At 48.1% G+C, this 16,450-nt stretch overlaps 1 protein-coding gene and 1 long non-coding RNA gene across 10 annotated transcripts in view; one reads left to right on the top strand and one right to left on the bottom strand.

Moving 5' to 3' along the window:
- The first annotated feature begins 29 nt into the window (after positions 1 to 29).
- LOC120501051 lies at positions 30 to 16,447 on the top strand. Of its 2 annotated transcripts, XR_005627218.1 has the most exons (4): positions 30 to 1,842; positions 2,693 to 2,796; positions 3,115 to 3,237; positions 16,210 to 16,447. It is a non-coding gene; the product is annotated as an uncharacterized LOC120501051 (long non-coding RNA). The 2 variants fall into 2 exon arrangements; XR_005627217.1 differs by lacking the exon at positions 16,210 to 16,447 and having other exon boundaries at positions 3,115 to 3,474.
- Positions 3,613 to 16,450, bottom strand: part of P4HA1 (prolyl 4-hydroxylase subunit alpha 1) — a 28,150-nt gene continuing 15,312 nt past the window's right edge. For 2 of the 8 annotated variants that reach the window (XM_039706711.1, XM_039706719.1), the window contains 7 exons: positions 15,326 to 15,396; positions 10,340 to 10,439; positions 9,354 to 9,407; positions 8,124 to 8,189; positions 7,635 to 7,703; positions 6,737 to 6,833; positions 3,613 to 6,251 (listed from right to left, as the gene is read on the bottom strand). In XM_039706711.1, the coding sequence (XP_039562645.1) occupies positions 6,181 to 6,251; positions 6,737 to 6,833; positions 7,635 to 7,703; positions 8,124 to 8,189; positions 9,354 to 9,407; positions 10,340 to 10,439; positions 15,326 to 15,396 (528 nt within the window). In that variant the 3' untranslated portion in view covers positions 3,613 to 6,180. Of the gene's footprint in view, positions 6,252 to 6,736; positions 6,834 to 7,001; positions 7,077 to 7,634; positions 7,704 to 8,123; positions 8,190 to 9,239; positions 9,294 to 9,353; positions 9,408 to 10,339; positions 10,440 to 15,325; positions 15,397 to 16,450 lie in introns of those variants that run through there. The other 6 variants (XM_039706714.1, XM_039706716.1, XM_039706715.1 and 3 more) reach the window with 4 other exon arrangements.

Genomic DNA, 16,450 nt, shown 5'->3' with positions numbered 1-16,450 from the left:
AGCTAAGTCAGAGAAGGGGGGAACAAAGAAGCTTGTTGGTGCCTCTCCTGTGCAATGGTGTGGAGCCAGAGGCAGCTGCTGCCTGCTTGTTCCATCTGTTCTGAGGCCCATGACTGCCAGGGCTGACTTTTTGGGTGAGGGGACATTTAGGTGTGCAGGAGCTCCAAGGGGAACCTCAAACCAGCTTTGCCTTTGGGGAGATAAACCCAGATGCAGAGAACACTGGGAAATCCCTGCCTCGAGTAAGCCTTTTGTGACATCTGTCACCCTGGCACGTGGCAGAGGGGGTGCTGGGAAAGTGAGGACTTCCCTGCAGGAGCACTGGAGAGCTCGGTCCTCTCCTGCTGTTCAGACCATGCTGGGGACTGCTCTGTCAGTCATGGGTGGAAATGGTCCCTGGAATTTGTTGTCAGTGCCCCAGTGCAGGGCAAACTGCATTCAAGAGTCCCACGCTGTGTCTTGCAGTGAGAGGAGCCTTTGGTGTCTCTGCTGGTTCAGTCCCTGCCCTGCCTGACACTCCAGATCATAGTCCCAGTGTTCCCAGACTTTGCCAACAGCCTGGCAGAAATTAATGTAAAAAAGAGCAAACCAGCTATTGGGGACTAGCTTGGAAATGTGTAAGAGCCTCTGGGTGTCTGTGCGTGGTGTCCTGCTTTTATGTAGAGCCTTTTAGGGTTGTTCTGGAGGCAATTCCAGAACACAGCTTTCTTTGTCATCCCTCAGTCCCTGCTGACTGATCCATGTGCTGCTGAAGGCAAAGAGAGAGGGGGAAAATGCTGGCAGGACTGCAGAGGAGGCAAACCACAGGGAATGTGGCATGAGCAGGGCATGCAGCCTGGAGCTGGTGGCTCTGCAGCACCCAGGCTGTTTGCAAAATCAATTGGAATTGGGAAAGCCAAACAGGGCGGGGAGGGAGCAGCTGGCAGAGGGCAGAGCCTGAATGAAGAGGAGTCAGAAACTTTCCCGTTAGTTTGTCACTGATCCCGAAGCAAAGGTTGGTGAGTAAAAAGCAGTTTACTGCTTTTCCAAAACGTGGCAGTCCCTTTGCCCTGCCCCGGGGATGAGCCACTCTCCTTCCTTCCTTCCTTCTGCTTCCTTCCTTCCCTCCCCGAGCCAGTCTCCTGAGAGCTTTTCAGTCCAGCTGCAAATATCTCGGTTGCACCCAGACTGCAAGATCTGAAGAGCAGAAAAAATGTAGGATTGGGTAAAAGTGACCTCCAGCTTTCCCTTGAGGAGTGGCTCAGCAGCTGCAGCAGTGAGGAGCCGTGGATGTGCACAGTGGGACCACGCAGGTTCTCTGGCCTGGCTTTGACCCGCTGCAGTTACAAAACCCCCTTCCCTGCGCCAGCTTTTCTCTCTGAAGATTTAAAGGGTGCAGATGCTTTTTGCCGCGGTGGTGAACTCTGACAATTGCTTCCTGAGCCTGGTGCTGACCTCGGGATAGGCAGCTCCTGAGTGCGTGCATTCATTCCTGCCTCCGTAATGCTTAAATATAGAGCGGCGGTGAGTCACGCGTTCCCGGGACACTGTCAGGCTCCTGGCAGCGCTCCTGGGCTGGGAGGAGAGGGGACTACACCCGTCCTGTCCCCGCGCCTGTGGCAATGAGCCCCATCCCAGGTGGAGCTGGAAAAGCCCTCTTGGCTCCGCATCAGGAGCCGAGCTGCAGCTCCTGTGCTGCATTCCTCCTTCCCAGCACGTCGTGGCTGTGCCAGGAGCCTGCCCGTGCCACTCTGCTGGGGAGGCGTGGGATAGAGGCACCGAGCTCCTTTTCCATCGGCTTTGGCTGGCTCAGGGAGCTGCTGGTGGATGTTCAGCCGGCGGAAGAGGCAGCTGGTGGCTCAGGTTAGTGGGTGATCCGTGGCTGCTCCCAAGCCTGCATTGGGAGCCAGCTGAGTCACTGATTATGGGGAGGAGAGAGAGCTGCGGGGCAATGGTGAAATCCCCGAGCCAGGTCAGAGTCCGGCAGCCGGGAGAGGCTGGGTGGGGTGGTTAAAGACCCCCCTCCAAAGGGGGCCGAGCTCAAGTGTGTGGGCAGGTCCAGTCCCTCTGGGAGTCCCTGGGCAGGTCCCTTGTGCCGCCTTCCCCCAGCTGTAGGAGAGGGTTCTGCCCCTGTGCTCAGCTGAGACCCCACCTGCAGAGCTGCCCCAGCCCTGGGCCCAGCACAGGAGGGACCTGGAGCTGCTGGAGAGAGCCCAGGGAGGCACCAGGATGAGCAGAGGGATGGAGCAGCTCTGCTGGAGGAAAGGCTGGGACAGCTGGGGGAGTTCAGCTGGAAGAGAAAACTGTGGAGATCTCAGCGCCCCTTCCAGTGCCTAAAGGAACTCCAGGAGAGCTGGAGAGGGGCTGGAGTGACAGGACAAGGGAGAAAGGCATCACACTGACAGAGGGCAGGGATAGATGGGGATATTGGGAAGAACTTTTAGGTTGTGAGGGTGCAGAGGCCCTGAGGATGCTGCCCAGTAGAGCTGTGGCTGCCCCTGGATCCCTGGAAGTGTCCAAGGCCAGATTGGACAAGGCCTGGCATAGTGGAAGGCATCCCTCCCCTGGCAGGGGATGGAAGTAGATGAGTTTTAAGTGCCTTTCAACACAAACCAGTCTGGGATTCTATGATCCTGTCAGACCCTTTCCTTTCTCTTAATCTTATCCTACCCTGTGACATTCACAGGCATTTCTCCTTACCCTGCCTTTTCAGCTGCAGCTGCTGTGATCCCTACCCTTGCTGGCTTCCTCCCATGCTGGTGACCCCCATGGTCACCCTTCAGCTGCAGCTGTGCCAGAAGAGCCCCAGGAACCCAGGTAGGATGGTGGGAAGTCACTGCTTGGGGTGGGACAGGGCTGATCCAGAGCTCTTCCCTTTCTCCCAGGCCCATCTTGGCAGGGACAGGGGCAGGGAACCCCTTCACCTTTCCTGGGGAGGGAACCCCTTCACCTTTTCAAAATCAAACAGTGCTGGTGCTCCTCAGGCTTATATCAAACATGTGCTCACATCAGCTGTGTTGGGGCAGTGCCCTCCCTGCAGAGGAGGGGAGATGGGCTGTGGGTGTTCCCAGCCAGCTCCATTCCACAGGCAGAAGGATCCAGGCCCCTTAACAGCCCCTGCTGTGCTTTTTGCAGGTTCCTGATGGTGGGAATTAAGCACAAGCTCCACTGCTCTGCAGGGTGAAGCCCAGGGGTGGCTGTGGTGTTCAGACCCCAGAGGTTTTGGTCATGGAAGAGGCCAGCCTGACCTTCCCACATGTGAGTTTATTGTGCTGTTGGAGTCTCTGGTGCTTTCTTCCCCTCCCTAGAACCATTCCAGGGTAAGTGGTTGTTTGACCTTCTGGCTTCACAAAATAGATTTGCCATCCCTGGAAAAGAAACCCTCAACAGCTGATGCTGCTTTCAGCCCAGCATTATCTGCCCTCCCCTCTTGCAGCCCTTTAGTGCTGAGTGTTCCCAGTGGAGACACAAGTTTAATGTTGAACAGGAATTTGGGGTAGGAGCAGCTCCTGCACCTGCCCAGTCAGATGCTGAAGGGAAACAGGAGCTTGGTTTCCACAAATGGTGATAAAACACTGGTGATAAAACTCTGTGTGATCAGATTTATGGCAGCCACATACAAGGAGAGTTGGATGTGGAGGATTTCTCACTGCTAATGGCAGTGGCTTTTATTTTAAGCCTGTTCACTTTTTTTTTTTTACATTAAAAATTTTATTACAAAAAAAGGTAACAGTAAGGCAGTTGTCAGTCACTGTGAGCCCAGACAGTTTTCAATCATGTTTAATACAAAACTAGATTCACACAGGAGCCACGATGGGGATCCAACAGCCCTCTGAGAAATGATGGGATAAGGCAGAAGCAGCAGCACCAGTGTAATCCCTTACACAGTCAGCATTGGATACATGGACACCACTGCAGTGGAGGGAGAGGAAAAAAGGATTGTCTGCAGTTTAAAAATCTAAGCCAACCCTGTTGTCATAATCTGGAACGTTCCTGATGTGTCCCAGCAGACTGGAGATTTAATTTTGAGAGATTTCTTTTTTTTCTCCTTTAACCAAGTAAATTTTTCTACTGTCAAAAGTAAAAAATTCTTTCTGGAAGAATTATCTGTGAGTGGTTCACTGCTTTAAAAAGTCGTGCACCAGAACATTTGTACTCCCCAAGCAATGCCTGAGACTGATGCTGTTTAACACTGCAAGCACTCACTGGTGTTGAGGTGAGGGAGGGAACTACTGAACAAAATTTCCCAACTCTGGCTTTTTTTCATGCTTTAGTGAATGTTGAACAGGAATGGGACACCAAGAGCAAATGCAGGTGTTTTCCACACCTGTTCCTGATGGCAGTACAGGGATTTTGTTTTGTGCTCCTTTACTAGGTAGGACTGGCTGTCCTACCAGCATTTCTGGATGCCCCAAAGGCAGGATTCCCAACTGTTCCCACTGTTCCTTGTCCCCTGTGCTTGCAGGGACATGGTGGGAGGTACCTGCAACCATGGTTACCTTTTTGGAGCTTAACAAACTAAGAGAAGGGAAAGGGAAAAGAGAGAACCATGGATAGGAAGAGCAACAGATGAAAAAGTGAGAAAACTCAGGTAAGCACAAATCTTGCAGGTCTGGGGTTTTTTTAATTATTACAAATTGGTGCTCACAGATCAGCTCTGCTAATTCAGTTCTGGCGTGAATTTATTTAGATCAGCTCCTGCTCTTGGTAAATGAGCAGGAAAATAGGAGGTGGGACTGTGCAGACTTTGTGTTCTCACTTCATGGATGGACCTTGTTTTCCAGCTGCCAAAAGCCAGGCAAAATTCAGGGAGGTGCAGGGCTAAGGAGGGGCAGTTCTGTGGGTCCCACTGCTACCAGGCTCAGTAGAAATTTAACAATTCTTTTCCAGCAAAGACCTTTTAAAGTGTCTTCTGAAAGTATGCAGTTCCTCCAACTATAGTACCTTAAACTGCATTCCCAGTAATCCAGAGGTATTTCTAGCACATTTAACAATAGGTTTTGTACGTTTTGGCTCAACTGTCAAGATTTTATTGAGGCAGAAAATCCAATTAACCAAAATTGGAATTTTTCCCTTGGTAAAGACTTCAGGCTCGACCCCTAAATCAGTAAAATCATCATCATCCAGAAAATTGGACTGTTTAGGTAGAGGCAGGTGCAGCTTCCTTTGATTTTTGTCCTCATGCTAGTGAGATATTTGGATATTTTGCTAAAAATCCTGCTGTGGAAGGGAAAGGGTTCAGGAAAGTGAGCCTGCATCTAAAAAAGGTTCAGGACTATAAATAGGCTAAGAGTTTCTCCTGAAACCTCGAGAGCTGGGAGGAGGATGAGGGCAGGTAGCATTCTGTGAGGACTCTGTGTTACCTCAGCACCTGAAGTCTCAGAACCAATTTGAAATTCCAGTGTCCTAAGGCACGACAATTTTGATTAATGAAGATGGGAACATCCCCATCCCTGCTGCCCAAGGAGCAGAGGGAAGAGCTGGCTGCCAGGACAGAACAAAAGCAGCATTTGTTCTTGTGGACAAACATTGCAGAAGAGGAGGGGAGATGGGCTGTGGGTGTTCCCAGGCTGCTCTGACACTGTGGAAGCATCCTGACTCTGCCTGTGGAACTGCTGGCTCATGTGGCCAAGGTTAAGAGCCAAATTCCCCACAAAGGCTGAGAAGGAAGACAAGTTTAAAAAGTGGGGCTTTTGTGAAAGTGGAAAATCAGGCTAAAACATGCTAATAACCTGTTTTCCATCAAAGTAAGCCTGCAGTGGTCAGGCACTCTAGGAAAGCAAAGAGTCAAGTGTCTGGGAAGTGAGGAATAGGAATGGGTTTAATTCAGCATTCCTTGGAAGGGAGCCCTCCCAGGCAATGATCCTGCCCTAAGCCTGGCAGATGTGAGGAAGACTCCAGACAACCCCAGGCTGCCCACACTGCTCAGAGGGATGATGGTGACAGGAACACCACACACAACACCACTGTAAGTTGTGGCCCTCATCTGTATTTTGTCCTTTTTTTTTTCAGTAATACTTGTCGACCTCGATATTTTCTGTTGATAAACCTCGGGGGGGATTTGGAGGGAACCAAAAGCACGTTTGTCCTGTCCACAGCTGAGCTGGGCGGGGTGAACCTGTAGTGGAGTGTTTGTTAGTCACTGTAAACTGGCAGGGTGTGCATTCCCCACACCCTGAGCAGCCAGGAGCCCAGGCTGCCTCATTCCAGCTCCGACAGCGTGCACGGCCGGCGGAACTCCTGCCCCCGCTCGTGGAGCCACTTATTGGAGACTGCAAAGACACAAAGGTACTGCATCACTGCCCGTGCTCAGCTCCTCTCTACTGAGGCTAAATATGCTCTAGGCAAGCTTTTGGTTAAGCACAGGTTTATCTTAAATTACTAAAGGGTTTTAATCACAGATTGGAAGGGGCCTTAAAAGACTCTCTCATTCCAAGCCCACTGCCATGCACAGATCTGTGAAGTTAGTCTAACTAAAAAACCAACCAACCAAAAACCCTTCCAGTATGGCTGCAACAAAAAACTCTTAAAGTAAAATAGCTACAAAAACTCTTAAAGTAGATATAGTATTCATTTTCTTTATACACGTAATGAAATATGCTACTATATAAAATATATTTAACTTATAGAGAGAGATGAGGTAAAGTAAATTAAATATATTTCTTTACAAAGACTGTAATTTCTGAAGTCTAAAGGAAAAGTAAAGCCAAGCCACCCCCCAGCAGAGCCCAGACTCAGGTCAGAGGCAGGTACTCACCCCATTTATTTCCCACTAGCACTGGGCAGGCCGCGTGCCGCGTGCTGTAATCGCCTTCTCCACTCGGGAAGAGATTGTACCAGAACACAGCTGTTCCCTGGCAATGACAGGGACACTCAGCCTGTGCTCTGTACAACACACACATTGTCACACCAGGGATTGGACCAGAACACAGCTGTTCCCTGGCAATGACAGGGACACTCAGCCTGTGCTCTGTACCACAGTGTCACACCAGGGATTGTACCAGAACACAGCTGTTCCCTGGCAATGACAGGGACACTCAGCCTGTGCTCTGTACCACAGTGTCACACCAGGGATTGTACCAGAACACAGCTGTTCCCTGGAATGACAGGGACACTCAGCCTGTGCTCTGTACCACACACACTAAGGCAAAGGTAGGTGCATTTGTGTTTCAGATCCTTCTTTTAAACTGAAGACTCTTTTCCATATTCTTATTCTTAGGAATAAGTTTCCTTTGACTTATTTTATACTTGTCTCTTAATTGTCTTCAGTTTCATTCAATTCCTGACCAGTTTAAGAGAGCCAAGATGATTTACTAAAGCTGAGCAGCAGGCCAGCAAAGGCAAACCTTGCTCGAAGGAAAAAACTGACAGGAGAATTTCCTACAGATGCCTCAAGACTAAAGCAACTCACAGATTTGAGTATTTTCAAGATGTGTTTTGGAGTATTTAAATGTTTTGCATTTGCATCTACACATGGACTATCAGGGCCCTTGGAATCACCAACACAGCTCCAGTTGCTGCACTTAAGGAAAATCATAGCACTGTTGTGACAGCACAGAGGTGCTTACAGTTATTTTAAAGGTTCATTTTCAAGCTCTGTTCTGTGTGGGTAGGTGGGGAGGAGTGGATTAATCTGCTGGATCAATCCTGCTCACCTTTCTGGGCCAAACGCTGGCTCCCACTTCAGGGAAGACCGTGGCTCCCCCTGCTGACACATCACTCATCTGGACAGGTGGGGAAGGACAGGTGAGTTCAGGCTGATAAAATCTCACTTTTACTAAAAAGTGCAGTTTAATTTTGACATAAATCCCTTAAGAAGGGATCTCTGTTCCCAGTGCAGTCCCAGCCTTGTCCCTCCCACTCGAGTGTTAAGACTGTGAACATGCTGTAAACCCTGATGCACATACATAAACAGGCAAGCAAATATTTAAGCTAATGCTCAAATCTGGGGGGAAAAATCCTCCTTAAGACACATGGAAGAACCACAAAGTCTGGGTAAGAAGACCCCCCATATGTATTAACCCAAAGTTAGTGGCTGCTTCACTGGCAAGTCCCTTCAGTAAAAAAGAATGAAAGAAAAGCAGAATTAAATCATTCCATGGTATAGAATATGCAGTGACAGATGGCAGAAATGTATCACTTACATAAAACAACCAAGTAGCAATTCTGTTGCCTGTTCCCAATTCTTTAAAAGCATCTGGCTCATCTTTCTGTGAACAAAAGCAGGCAGATTTCATCAGCATTTCTTTTTGGTTGTTGAGAGCAGCCAATGACAGACAGCTGCTGAGCCAGCAGCACAGAACAGAGTCATGCAGAAGAATTAATCCAGCCCCTCGATTTGGAAGGAGGAGAGGAATGCAATAGGAGTGAATCTATCAATTTAAATAAACCAGGCACTTTGAAATTCTGTAGGACAGGGAGGGAGGGCATTAAGCCCAGATTTCTAATGGGTAACAACAACTGTGCTGTCTGAGGCTGAGGCTATAAATCCTCCTCACAAGCAAACTGAATTATTGAATTACAGTCATCCCCCTTGTCCTTGGCAGCAGCCAGGACAGCACTCAGCCCCAGGGTCAGCTGGGACACCTCCCTGCCACACTCCACTCTGGATTCCAGCTGGGAAGCAGGGAGGAAGCCTCAGTGACAAACCAGGCAACTAAGAGGTGTCCAGCACTCGACTTTACCCATTTTGATGGGTTTTGACACCAACTTCTGTCACACCTCTGTTTATAAACCCACCCCCTGTGACCACAGTTTGTGTGCACTGAAATTCCAGCAATTGTTCCTCCAGGAAACAACCCCAGTGTTTCCAAACAAAATCTGTCAGTTGGTTGCAGAGCCTTAGAGCAGGTGCTTACAGAGCAGATATCCTGGTTCAGAACTGGTGGCTGGGACTGGCAGGGTTAAAGTTAATCTAAAGGGGTTAAACCACACAGAATTATGCCCAGTAAATAACCAACTGAATTTCAGCAGTCTGCAATTTAAGCTGGAATAAAACAGGTGGGGAATTTAAATCTAATTAAAAAATTAAGGAGAGCGAGATAAGACTTTTTCCAGTTGTCAGGAGTTTGCTGGCACTCAGCTTACAGGCAGCAACCTCCTCCAGGTTCAGCTGGTGGTTTAAAGGGCTTTCTCCACGGACATGGATTAGGAAAGTGGAAGAGCTACACAATTTAATGCACATGGAAGAACAGAGAGTGTGCCCCAGCCCAGAGGCCCAGGCTTCACCAGGTCTAGCTCTCCTCCAGCTCTTTACTTGCCCGTGCAAAGTCAAAGTGGGGCTCATACTGTCCTCCCACTCCATAATTTGCCACCTGAAAAAGAGAAACACAGCGCTTGTGAAGAAGAAAGAGTGAAGACAAAAGAGGACTTACCCTTCCAAAATCAAAATGAGGCTCATACTGGCCTCCTACGCCGTAGTTGGCTACCTACAGTGGAAGGAGAAGCACAGGATCTAGTGAATCAGTCTTTATGCAGGCAAGAGTTTGGCTGTCAGCTACAGCCTTTGCAGAGATGAAGTTTGAACACCAAGCCCCAGGAAATGTCAAGGCTCTGTCAGCAGCAGGAGCACATCCAGGAGTGGCACTGTGGGATGCTCCAGGTAAGGAATCTGGTGCTTCCCATTTTTCTTCTACAGAAAACTTTTCAGCCTCACTCCAAAATGGTGTCACGGTGATTTTACATCATGAAATTGAAACCACTTTTTGACCTGAAGTTGACAGTGTCAATAAAGAGGGTTCCTTGTCCATCTTGCCAATTGGTTATAAAAAATTACATCAATTTTCTACCAGATCCTTGCCATTTTATCACCAGAACCTTGACAGAGGGGCAAGGAGCACAGCAGGTTTCAGAAGTGCTTTGTGGTGTCCTGCTTTCTAGGTACTCATGCTCTGCTCACAGTCAGGGAGGCAGCTGCTCCTTTAAAGGCCTCAAGCAAATAAACAAAAGCACTTCCAAATTGCAGTTTACTCAAGTTACACACACAGCCAGTTTTTCCCACATTCCAGGGACACCAGACACACTGGTGGCCTTCCCTGACTTAAACTTTTAACTGCCTCCAACAGCAGCAAAGTTTGACCCTGTGGCCATGAAATTCAGTTTATTTGACTAAATAGAAAGGAACTACACATCTAGAGCTTCAGTTATCAGTTTCCTTCCAGCCCCAAAAAGCCATTTCATACTGAACAGCTGTTCTGCAATGACAACTTTTTCTCCTCCTCTGTAAATAAATTTTTTGTGGCCAGCACAAGAGGTGCTGAAATGGTGACAGAAATGCCACTTTATCATTCTGAAAACTATCAACCAATGCATTAAATGGAACAGCTGCTGTCAGAACAGCCTGTGACAAGGTGCCACTTACCTGCAGCTCCTCTGCTGTGGAGACATCCAGCCCTGTGAGGTCCTGGATCCGGGTGTTGATGCGGGACACCACCGGGCTCTCGTACCCCGAGAGCCACGCGCTGGGGGGGGACAGTTAGTGACACCTGGCACCAGCAGCACAGCAGCAACATTGCAGCTACTTGGAGTGCCACACTGGTTTTTAGGGCTTCTCAAGGATTTGGTGGCATGACCAGAAGTATTTCCAGGGTGTTACAAACCCCTGAATTTAATGAATGCGTTTCTTAGACCAATTCCAGCAGGGGTTTAAGGGAGCTCTGTAACCAAGGGCCTGAATTCCCCCCTGGGCTGAAGGAAGTGTTACAAACAGTGCTTCAAGCTGTTTTTTCAACCAGGCACACACAGTTGTGCTCTTACCCCGCTCCCAACACCTCATTCAGCCCCTGGGGTGATGCATTTTGGAGCGAGGTTTGGCACAGGAGCAGGTGAGTTACTGTTTTTGCCTGTGCAGCTGGAACTCAGCTCCCCCAAATGTCACACACTTCCAGGCCAGCTCTCTGGGAGCTGCCCTTTCTCATCACTTAGCCCTGCAGTGCTACTAAAAATCATTCAGAAAACAATAAAAAAATGCACTAAATTGAACAACTGCAGTCAGAACAGCCTGTTATAAACCTGGTATTTAGCACATGCTTCAGGTACACAATGATTTTTAAGGAGGGGGAACCCAAACTAGGCCCCCTCCCCCCCTTTTTTTTTAAAGTGGAAGGTCAGCCTCAGTTCCAAAGGCACCTTTCAGAATGTTTGCCTCCTACTGTGTATTAGAGTGCTTCCACATTTGCTCACCCTGTGCCTGTTTCTGTTGCTGCTTTACTCATCCCATGCCAGCCACTGCACCTTCAATTTACCCTGGCAGCCTGCACTAATATGGGTGATAATATTGATGATTTAGGGCTTGTTTTCCTTTTTTTTTTTTTTTTTTTTTTTTTTTGGGCAGGAAAGTGGAGATAGCTATTCCTACCTTTTTTCCTAGCAACTGACTCAGCTTTTGGGCTCAGCAGTGCTTCCTGCTGGACAGAAATCCCTGCACACAGAGCCCAGCTGGAAACTGTCAGCAGCAGCATCCATGTATTTTTACTCAAATCAACCTTCACATCTACACTAAATTAACTTTTTATTTTGAGATTTTTTAAAAAAATACAAATCATAAATCCCCCAATACTTTGCCTGGGAGGAACAGTAGCATGAACATGACACAAGGCACTGACACAGGTTACAGAATCTCTACGAGCATTTTTTAAATGGCAAATGAACTATGAGCTAAAAGAAATCAGATTTCTCAAGACAGACATGCACAAACACATCCCCATCCACTGCTGACCACTTGTTAGTACCAGGAGGTGTTACAACACAACCTGCTTTGATTTCAGGTGGCAGGAGAATGCTAGGACATGGATATGAAGCATTCACCAAACAAAATCCCCCAAAGCAGCCATGCCACACAGCCATGGTGACCAGGTAATGCTCACAAGCAGCCCTAAACTCACGTTTAAGGCACAAGAAGAGCTCCAACACACCCAGCAGCTTCAGTGTGGGCTCTCTCTGCCTCTGTCTGTTAATAAAGGAAAAAAAACCAACGAAACCCAAAGAAAGAAAAACCCAAGCATTCTTGCTCTGTTGGTTATTTAGATGGCAATGAATGCTTCACCGGGGAGAATACTGCAGCCTTTCAGGAAGGGGAGTACTGGATGTATTTTAGAAATCAAATTAACTGCCTCCACATACAAAGAAAGCCTGTGAAAGGTGGAGGAACAGGGAATTGAAACCATATTCCAAGTGCCAGCCTGTCTGCTGGGTGCTGAGCAAAACCACAGGGAGGCCTGGAGAGTTACAGGGGGATTTAACCCTGGAGGTGTCACACAAGCTGCAGCCATGGCTTTGCCTGGCCACAGAATATTCCAGCTGTCCCACATTCCCTCCTCTGCTGCTGTCCCAGCCTGGTCCCTTGCTGATAAAATCTCTGCCTCATTCAAAACTATTTCTTCACACAAAGTTGGCTTTTTTTCCTGCCCTTGTCTATCAAAAAAGAGAAAGACTTCCCTGAGCAGTGGTGAAGGAGAGGCAGCATTAACAGCCTTAAACATGCTCAGCAGTTTGTTTCCTTTTAATATTGACATACTTCCAGGTTCATTGCATTCTGTCCTATTTCTGACCAGCTGCCACCTCTGAGTCCATGATGGACCCAAACAAAAAAGGGACAATTCCTGGGAAGCCACAGGCAGGGCAGGTCAAGATACAACTGATTTAGTTACAGAAGGATTTGGTGTTTCCTTTATAACCACCACACAATCCCCCAATTCCCTGAGCACACAAGTCTGGTGTTTTGCTGACCCCCTTGGCTTTGTAAAAAGCCATCCCTGAACTGTTATTAAAAATTTAATACTTGCATTAATGTGCTGAATCCACACTGGGGGGGCTTTTAACAACTTCTATATGCATCACAAACAGAAATAATCATATTGATTCACAGAATCAAGAAATGGCTTGGTTGGGAGGGAACTTAAAGCTCATCCCATTGCACCCCTGCCATGGGCAGGGTCACCTTTCCCTATCCCAGGCTGCTGCAAGCCCTGTCCAGCCTGGCCTTGGGCACTGCCAGGCATGGGGACAGCCACAAAATGTCCCACACTCCTCCATCTTCTAATTCTGCATAAGGCACCTCAGAGATTTTGAATGGCACAATGCTTCTACACAGAAATTATCTGAAGACTAAGCAGTACATTGAGGAAAAACCAGACAGTTCTCTGGAGCTGCTGAACACACTAGGGCAGCACATCTCCCCCCAGATCTCATCTCCTCAGCTGCACTGCTCAGTCTAGGAAAAGACAATACATGCCAACACTACTTCTGTAGGTCACTGGCCACAAAATACTGGGATTTGTGTTTAAAAGCCTTCTAAGCCACACTTGGTGTGCAGAAAAGTACCAGCAGAGACACAACAGGGAGTGAGCAGAAGCCCAGCCTGGTATTTCTGAAGTGGAAACTTTTAGCATGACATGTTGCAAGCTCTGGCTGCCTGCTGGGAGAAGAGGGAAGGGGGAAAAGGGAGTTTTTCTCTGTAAAAGCAGTGTGTGAGTGGGTGGGTTTATCCTGGTGCTGCTCACACTGGCAAGGTGCCTCCCTTCACAGAGCTGCCACGTCCCACCAAGGGAACAGTAGCTCTCTCAGAGGCAGGAATGCTGTAATTTAGGAGGGCATGTGCTGGGAAGGAATGTTTGGAGGGGGAAAGCAGTCAGCTATTAAAAAAATGAAGTGAGCATTTTTTGGTTTTCAGGAGCAATGATTCATCTGGAATCTGAACCAGCTCGAGCAGCTCCAAGGGAAAGATGTTTCTGGCAGTGCAGGAGGGCAGCAGGAACAGCACAGGCCCTCCAAATCAGGCTGCTGGGGGTGGCTTCTGCCTCCCACCCCAGATTTAGGGGTCAAGGTCTCTGGGGAGCTCCACACCCATCCTGCAAATCTGCCCAAGGAGGAAAGCCAAGGCAGAGGGAAGCAGGAGAAGGGCAGCCCTGCTGCACACCTCAAGGCTATTCCTACCCTCAAAAAAATGGCCTTCCCCAACTTCTTGGATGTGTCCCTACAATTTTGTTTCCAGTGAGATACTGAATTTAAAAAACAGTTGAGTAAAATGTGATTTAATTCTGAGAGCTCCTTGGGCACACTGGAAGGAAGTCTCACAGTGCCACATTTTTGAGCACCAAACCTCATTAAGAATTCAAGGATCCCATTCCCCAGGCTCTATCCTGTTCTTTTTTAATTGGCCTTTAATGTTGGGTGGTGCCTTGTGCTATTTTTTCTGACTGTGACATCTGCACTACCTCAGGGAATAACACTTCCTACTAATGAAAAATCACAACTCTAAATAAAAAGTTATTTCACTAAGCCCCATCTATTTAAATAGGGACCAATTATGCATCCCAATTTCCATCAGTAATCTGGTCACCTTCTCCAATTCCCATCATTAGCACAGCAAGTTTGACACGAGGGGATGTTCAAAAGGATGAAGGAGTTTCCTCAGTAAATATTCCAGAGCTGTCTGGCACAGAGGACAAACCCCACAAGTGAATAAATTAAACCTTCCAAACACACAGTGACAAATAACCAAGACAGGTAAGACATGGACAGACTTGAACATTAAAAACGAGAAATAAAAATTAAATGCAACACATGTGCAACAGGAGGATGAATGTTCCTAAAGTCCCTCCATGGGGGCAAACATGTAAGACCTTCCCAGACAATTTCCAGAGGATTCCCACTACCTGTATGTGCCAGTGAGCACACAGACCCACGTGCTGCAAAGGTGTGAGGCACAAAACAAGTTTTCCACTTGCCACTAGAGTGGCCTTAAGGACCTTGGCTCCAGTGGTTTTCCATTTTCCTGAGACTTATCATCATTCCTGAATCAATCACCTTCCTGTGAGCCCATATTTGGAAGCACTTTCACCTTTCTGAAGCATTTCACAGCTAAATAAAAGCTCCAGGCCATCCCAGGTTCAGGGGTTTGTCACAGCAGCTGAAGAACACTGAGCTTCTATTCGAGCAGCAACCATTCCAACATGGAAACCCCTACCATCATCCCTAGCTTTACTGGGCAGTGCTGCCAGGATCACAGAGCTCCCAGCCCTGAGCACAGTGGGCACTGAGGAGCAGAGCTGAGCAGGCAGGTGCCCCATTGCTGGTGCCAGCAGAGCCCCATGCCCACGGTTAGTACGTTAGTCACAGACACAAGCCATGCTCGGCCAGAGAGGGCACTTCCACCTTGGAATGCCACCACTGACAAGCAATCCCTGCTTCAGCAGACCCCGTGCTGTGTTAGATGACAGCTCAGAGCTTGCTTAGGCCACTCTCCTTGAAAGAAAGGCTGAAGAATAAGGAAAATTACACAGAATCCTTGCGCTGAAGCAGCACAGCCCCAGGACACTTCCTCAGACAAGGAATCCCCTCCCCTTACCTCTTAGAGACTCTGTAATGTGCTGTGGTCAGTTTCCCAGTCTCAGGGTCATGAACAGTAGCACGGCTCAGCTACAAAAAGAGAAAGGACAAGGCTTACCCACCTTGCAGGCTGCTTTTTGGCCAAGCCCCAGGTGTTTGAAAGGGTTCCGATTGCTCCGGATGCGATGCTCGCATATTAGCAATGGTTGGAAGGGCAACAAAGCTGCAGCTGCCATGTCCAAATCACAACAAATTGGTTGCAATAATTTGGTTAGATTGTCCTTTCACTTTTTTCCTCCCTTTATTATTTTTCTTCTTCTTTTTGGTTTTTTTGTTTTGTTTTGTTTGTTTAAAATCAAGACTTTCTACAAGTAATTTATGATGCTGAGTTTCCCAGACAATTCCTCCTCACCCAGAAGCTTTAACTCCTCCCAGAATTTTGGCTCAGTGCTGATGGACTGTGCAGCCAATCTTTAATTACCATGGCTAAAACCAAGGGAGGGCAAGCAGGGGCAGGTGGTTTCTTTCAGATCCAGCCAATTTTGGAAAGCACTGGCTAAATTCAGCTCTTACAGTACTTAATGGACAAGCTGAAAAGAACCAGGAGCCCGGTGGAAGTGAGCCCGTGTTCTGCCAGGTTTGTGCCAGGCAGGAGGTAAAGGAGCTCAGCTGGGAGTGTGGGATTATCCTGGACAAGGAGATGTGTGTCTGTGTGCACAGCAAGGACCTGAAGCATTTCCTACACCTATTAAGGAATTTTGAGGTCTGCTTCATTTTCCAAAGAAAGGGAGGACAATTCTTGGTTGTGAGAAGAGCAAGGGGAAAGGAACGTATAGATTAAAAACAAAAACCAGATTTTACTGAATGTTTTGTGGCATCTTGTATTTTTCACACTGACTGCAGAGACTCACTTGAAAAAACAGACTTGAGAAGGCGACTAAAAGGGAAAGAACAAATCAAAACACGCCCCCAGAACTTCCAGCTGAAGGAAAAGACTGAGAAACTCAGCAGCACCAGCCTGTTACAGATCTGCAGGGAATCACAAGGAGGACTGCAAGCTGTCTCTTCAGCCCACCTCTGGTTTCCTCAGAATGAGCAGGACGTACACACTCATGACAGGCCCAAACCTCTGGCAGAGCTCTCT

This window comes from Passer montanus, unplaced genomic scaffold (genome assembly GCF_014805655.1).
Source record: "Passer montanus isolate IOZ18808 unplaced genomic scaffold, ASM1480565v1 scaffold196, whole genome shotgun sequence".
NCBI classification, from domain to species: Eukaryota; Metazoa; Chordata; class Aves; order Passeriformes; family Passeridae; genus Passer; species Passer montanus.
The sequence above is the reverse complement of the archived record's forward strand: the minus strand, read 5'-3'. Positions and strand labels throughout refer to the sequence as shown.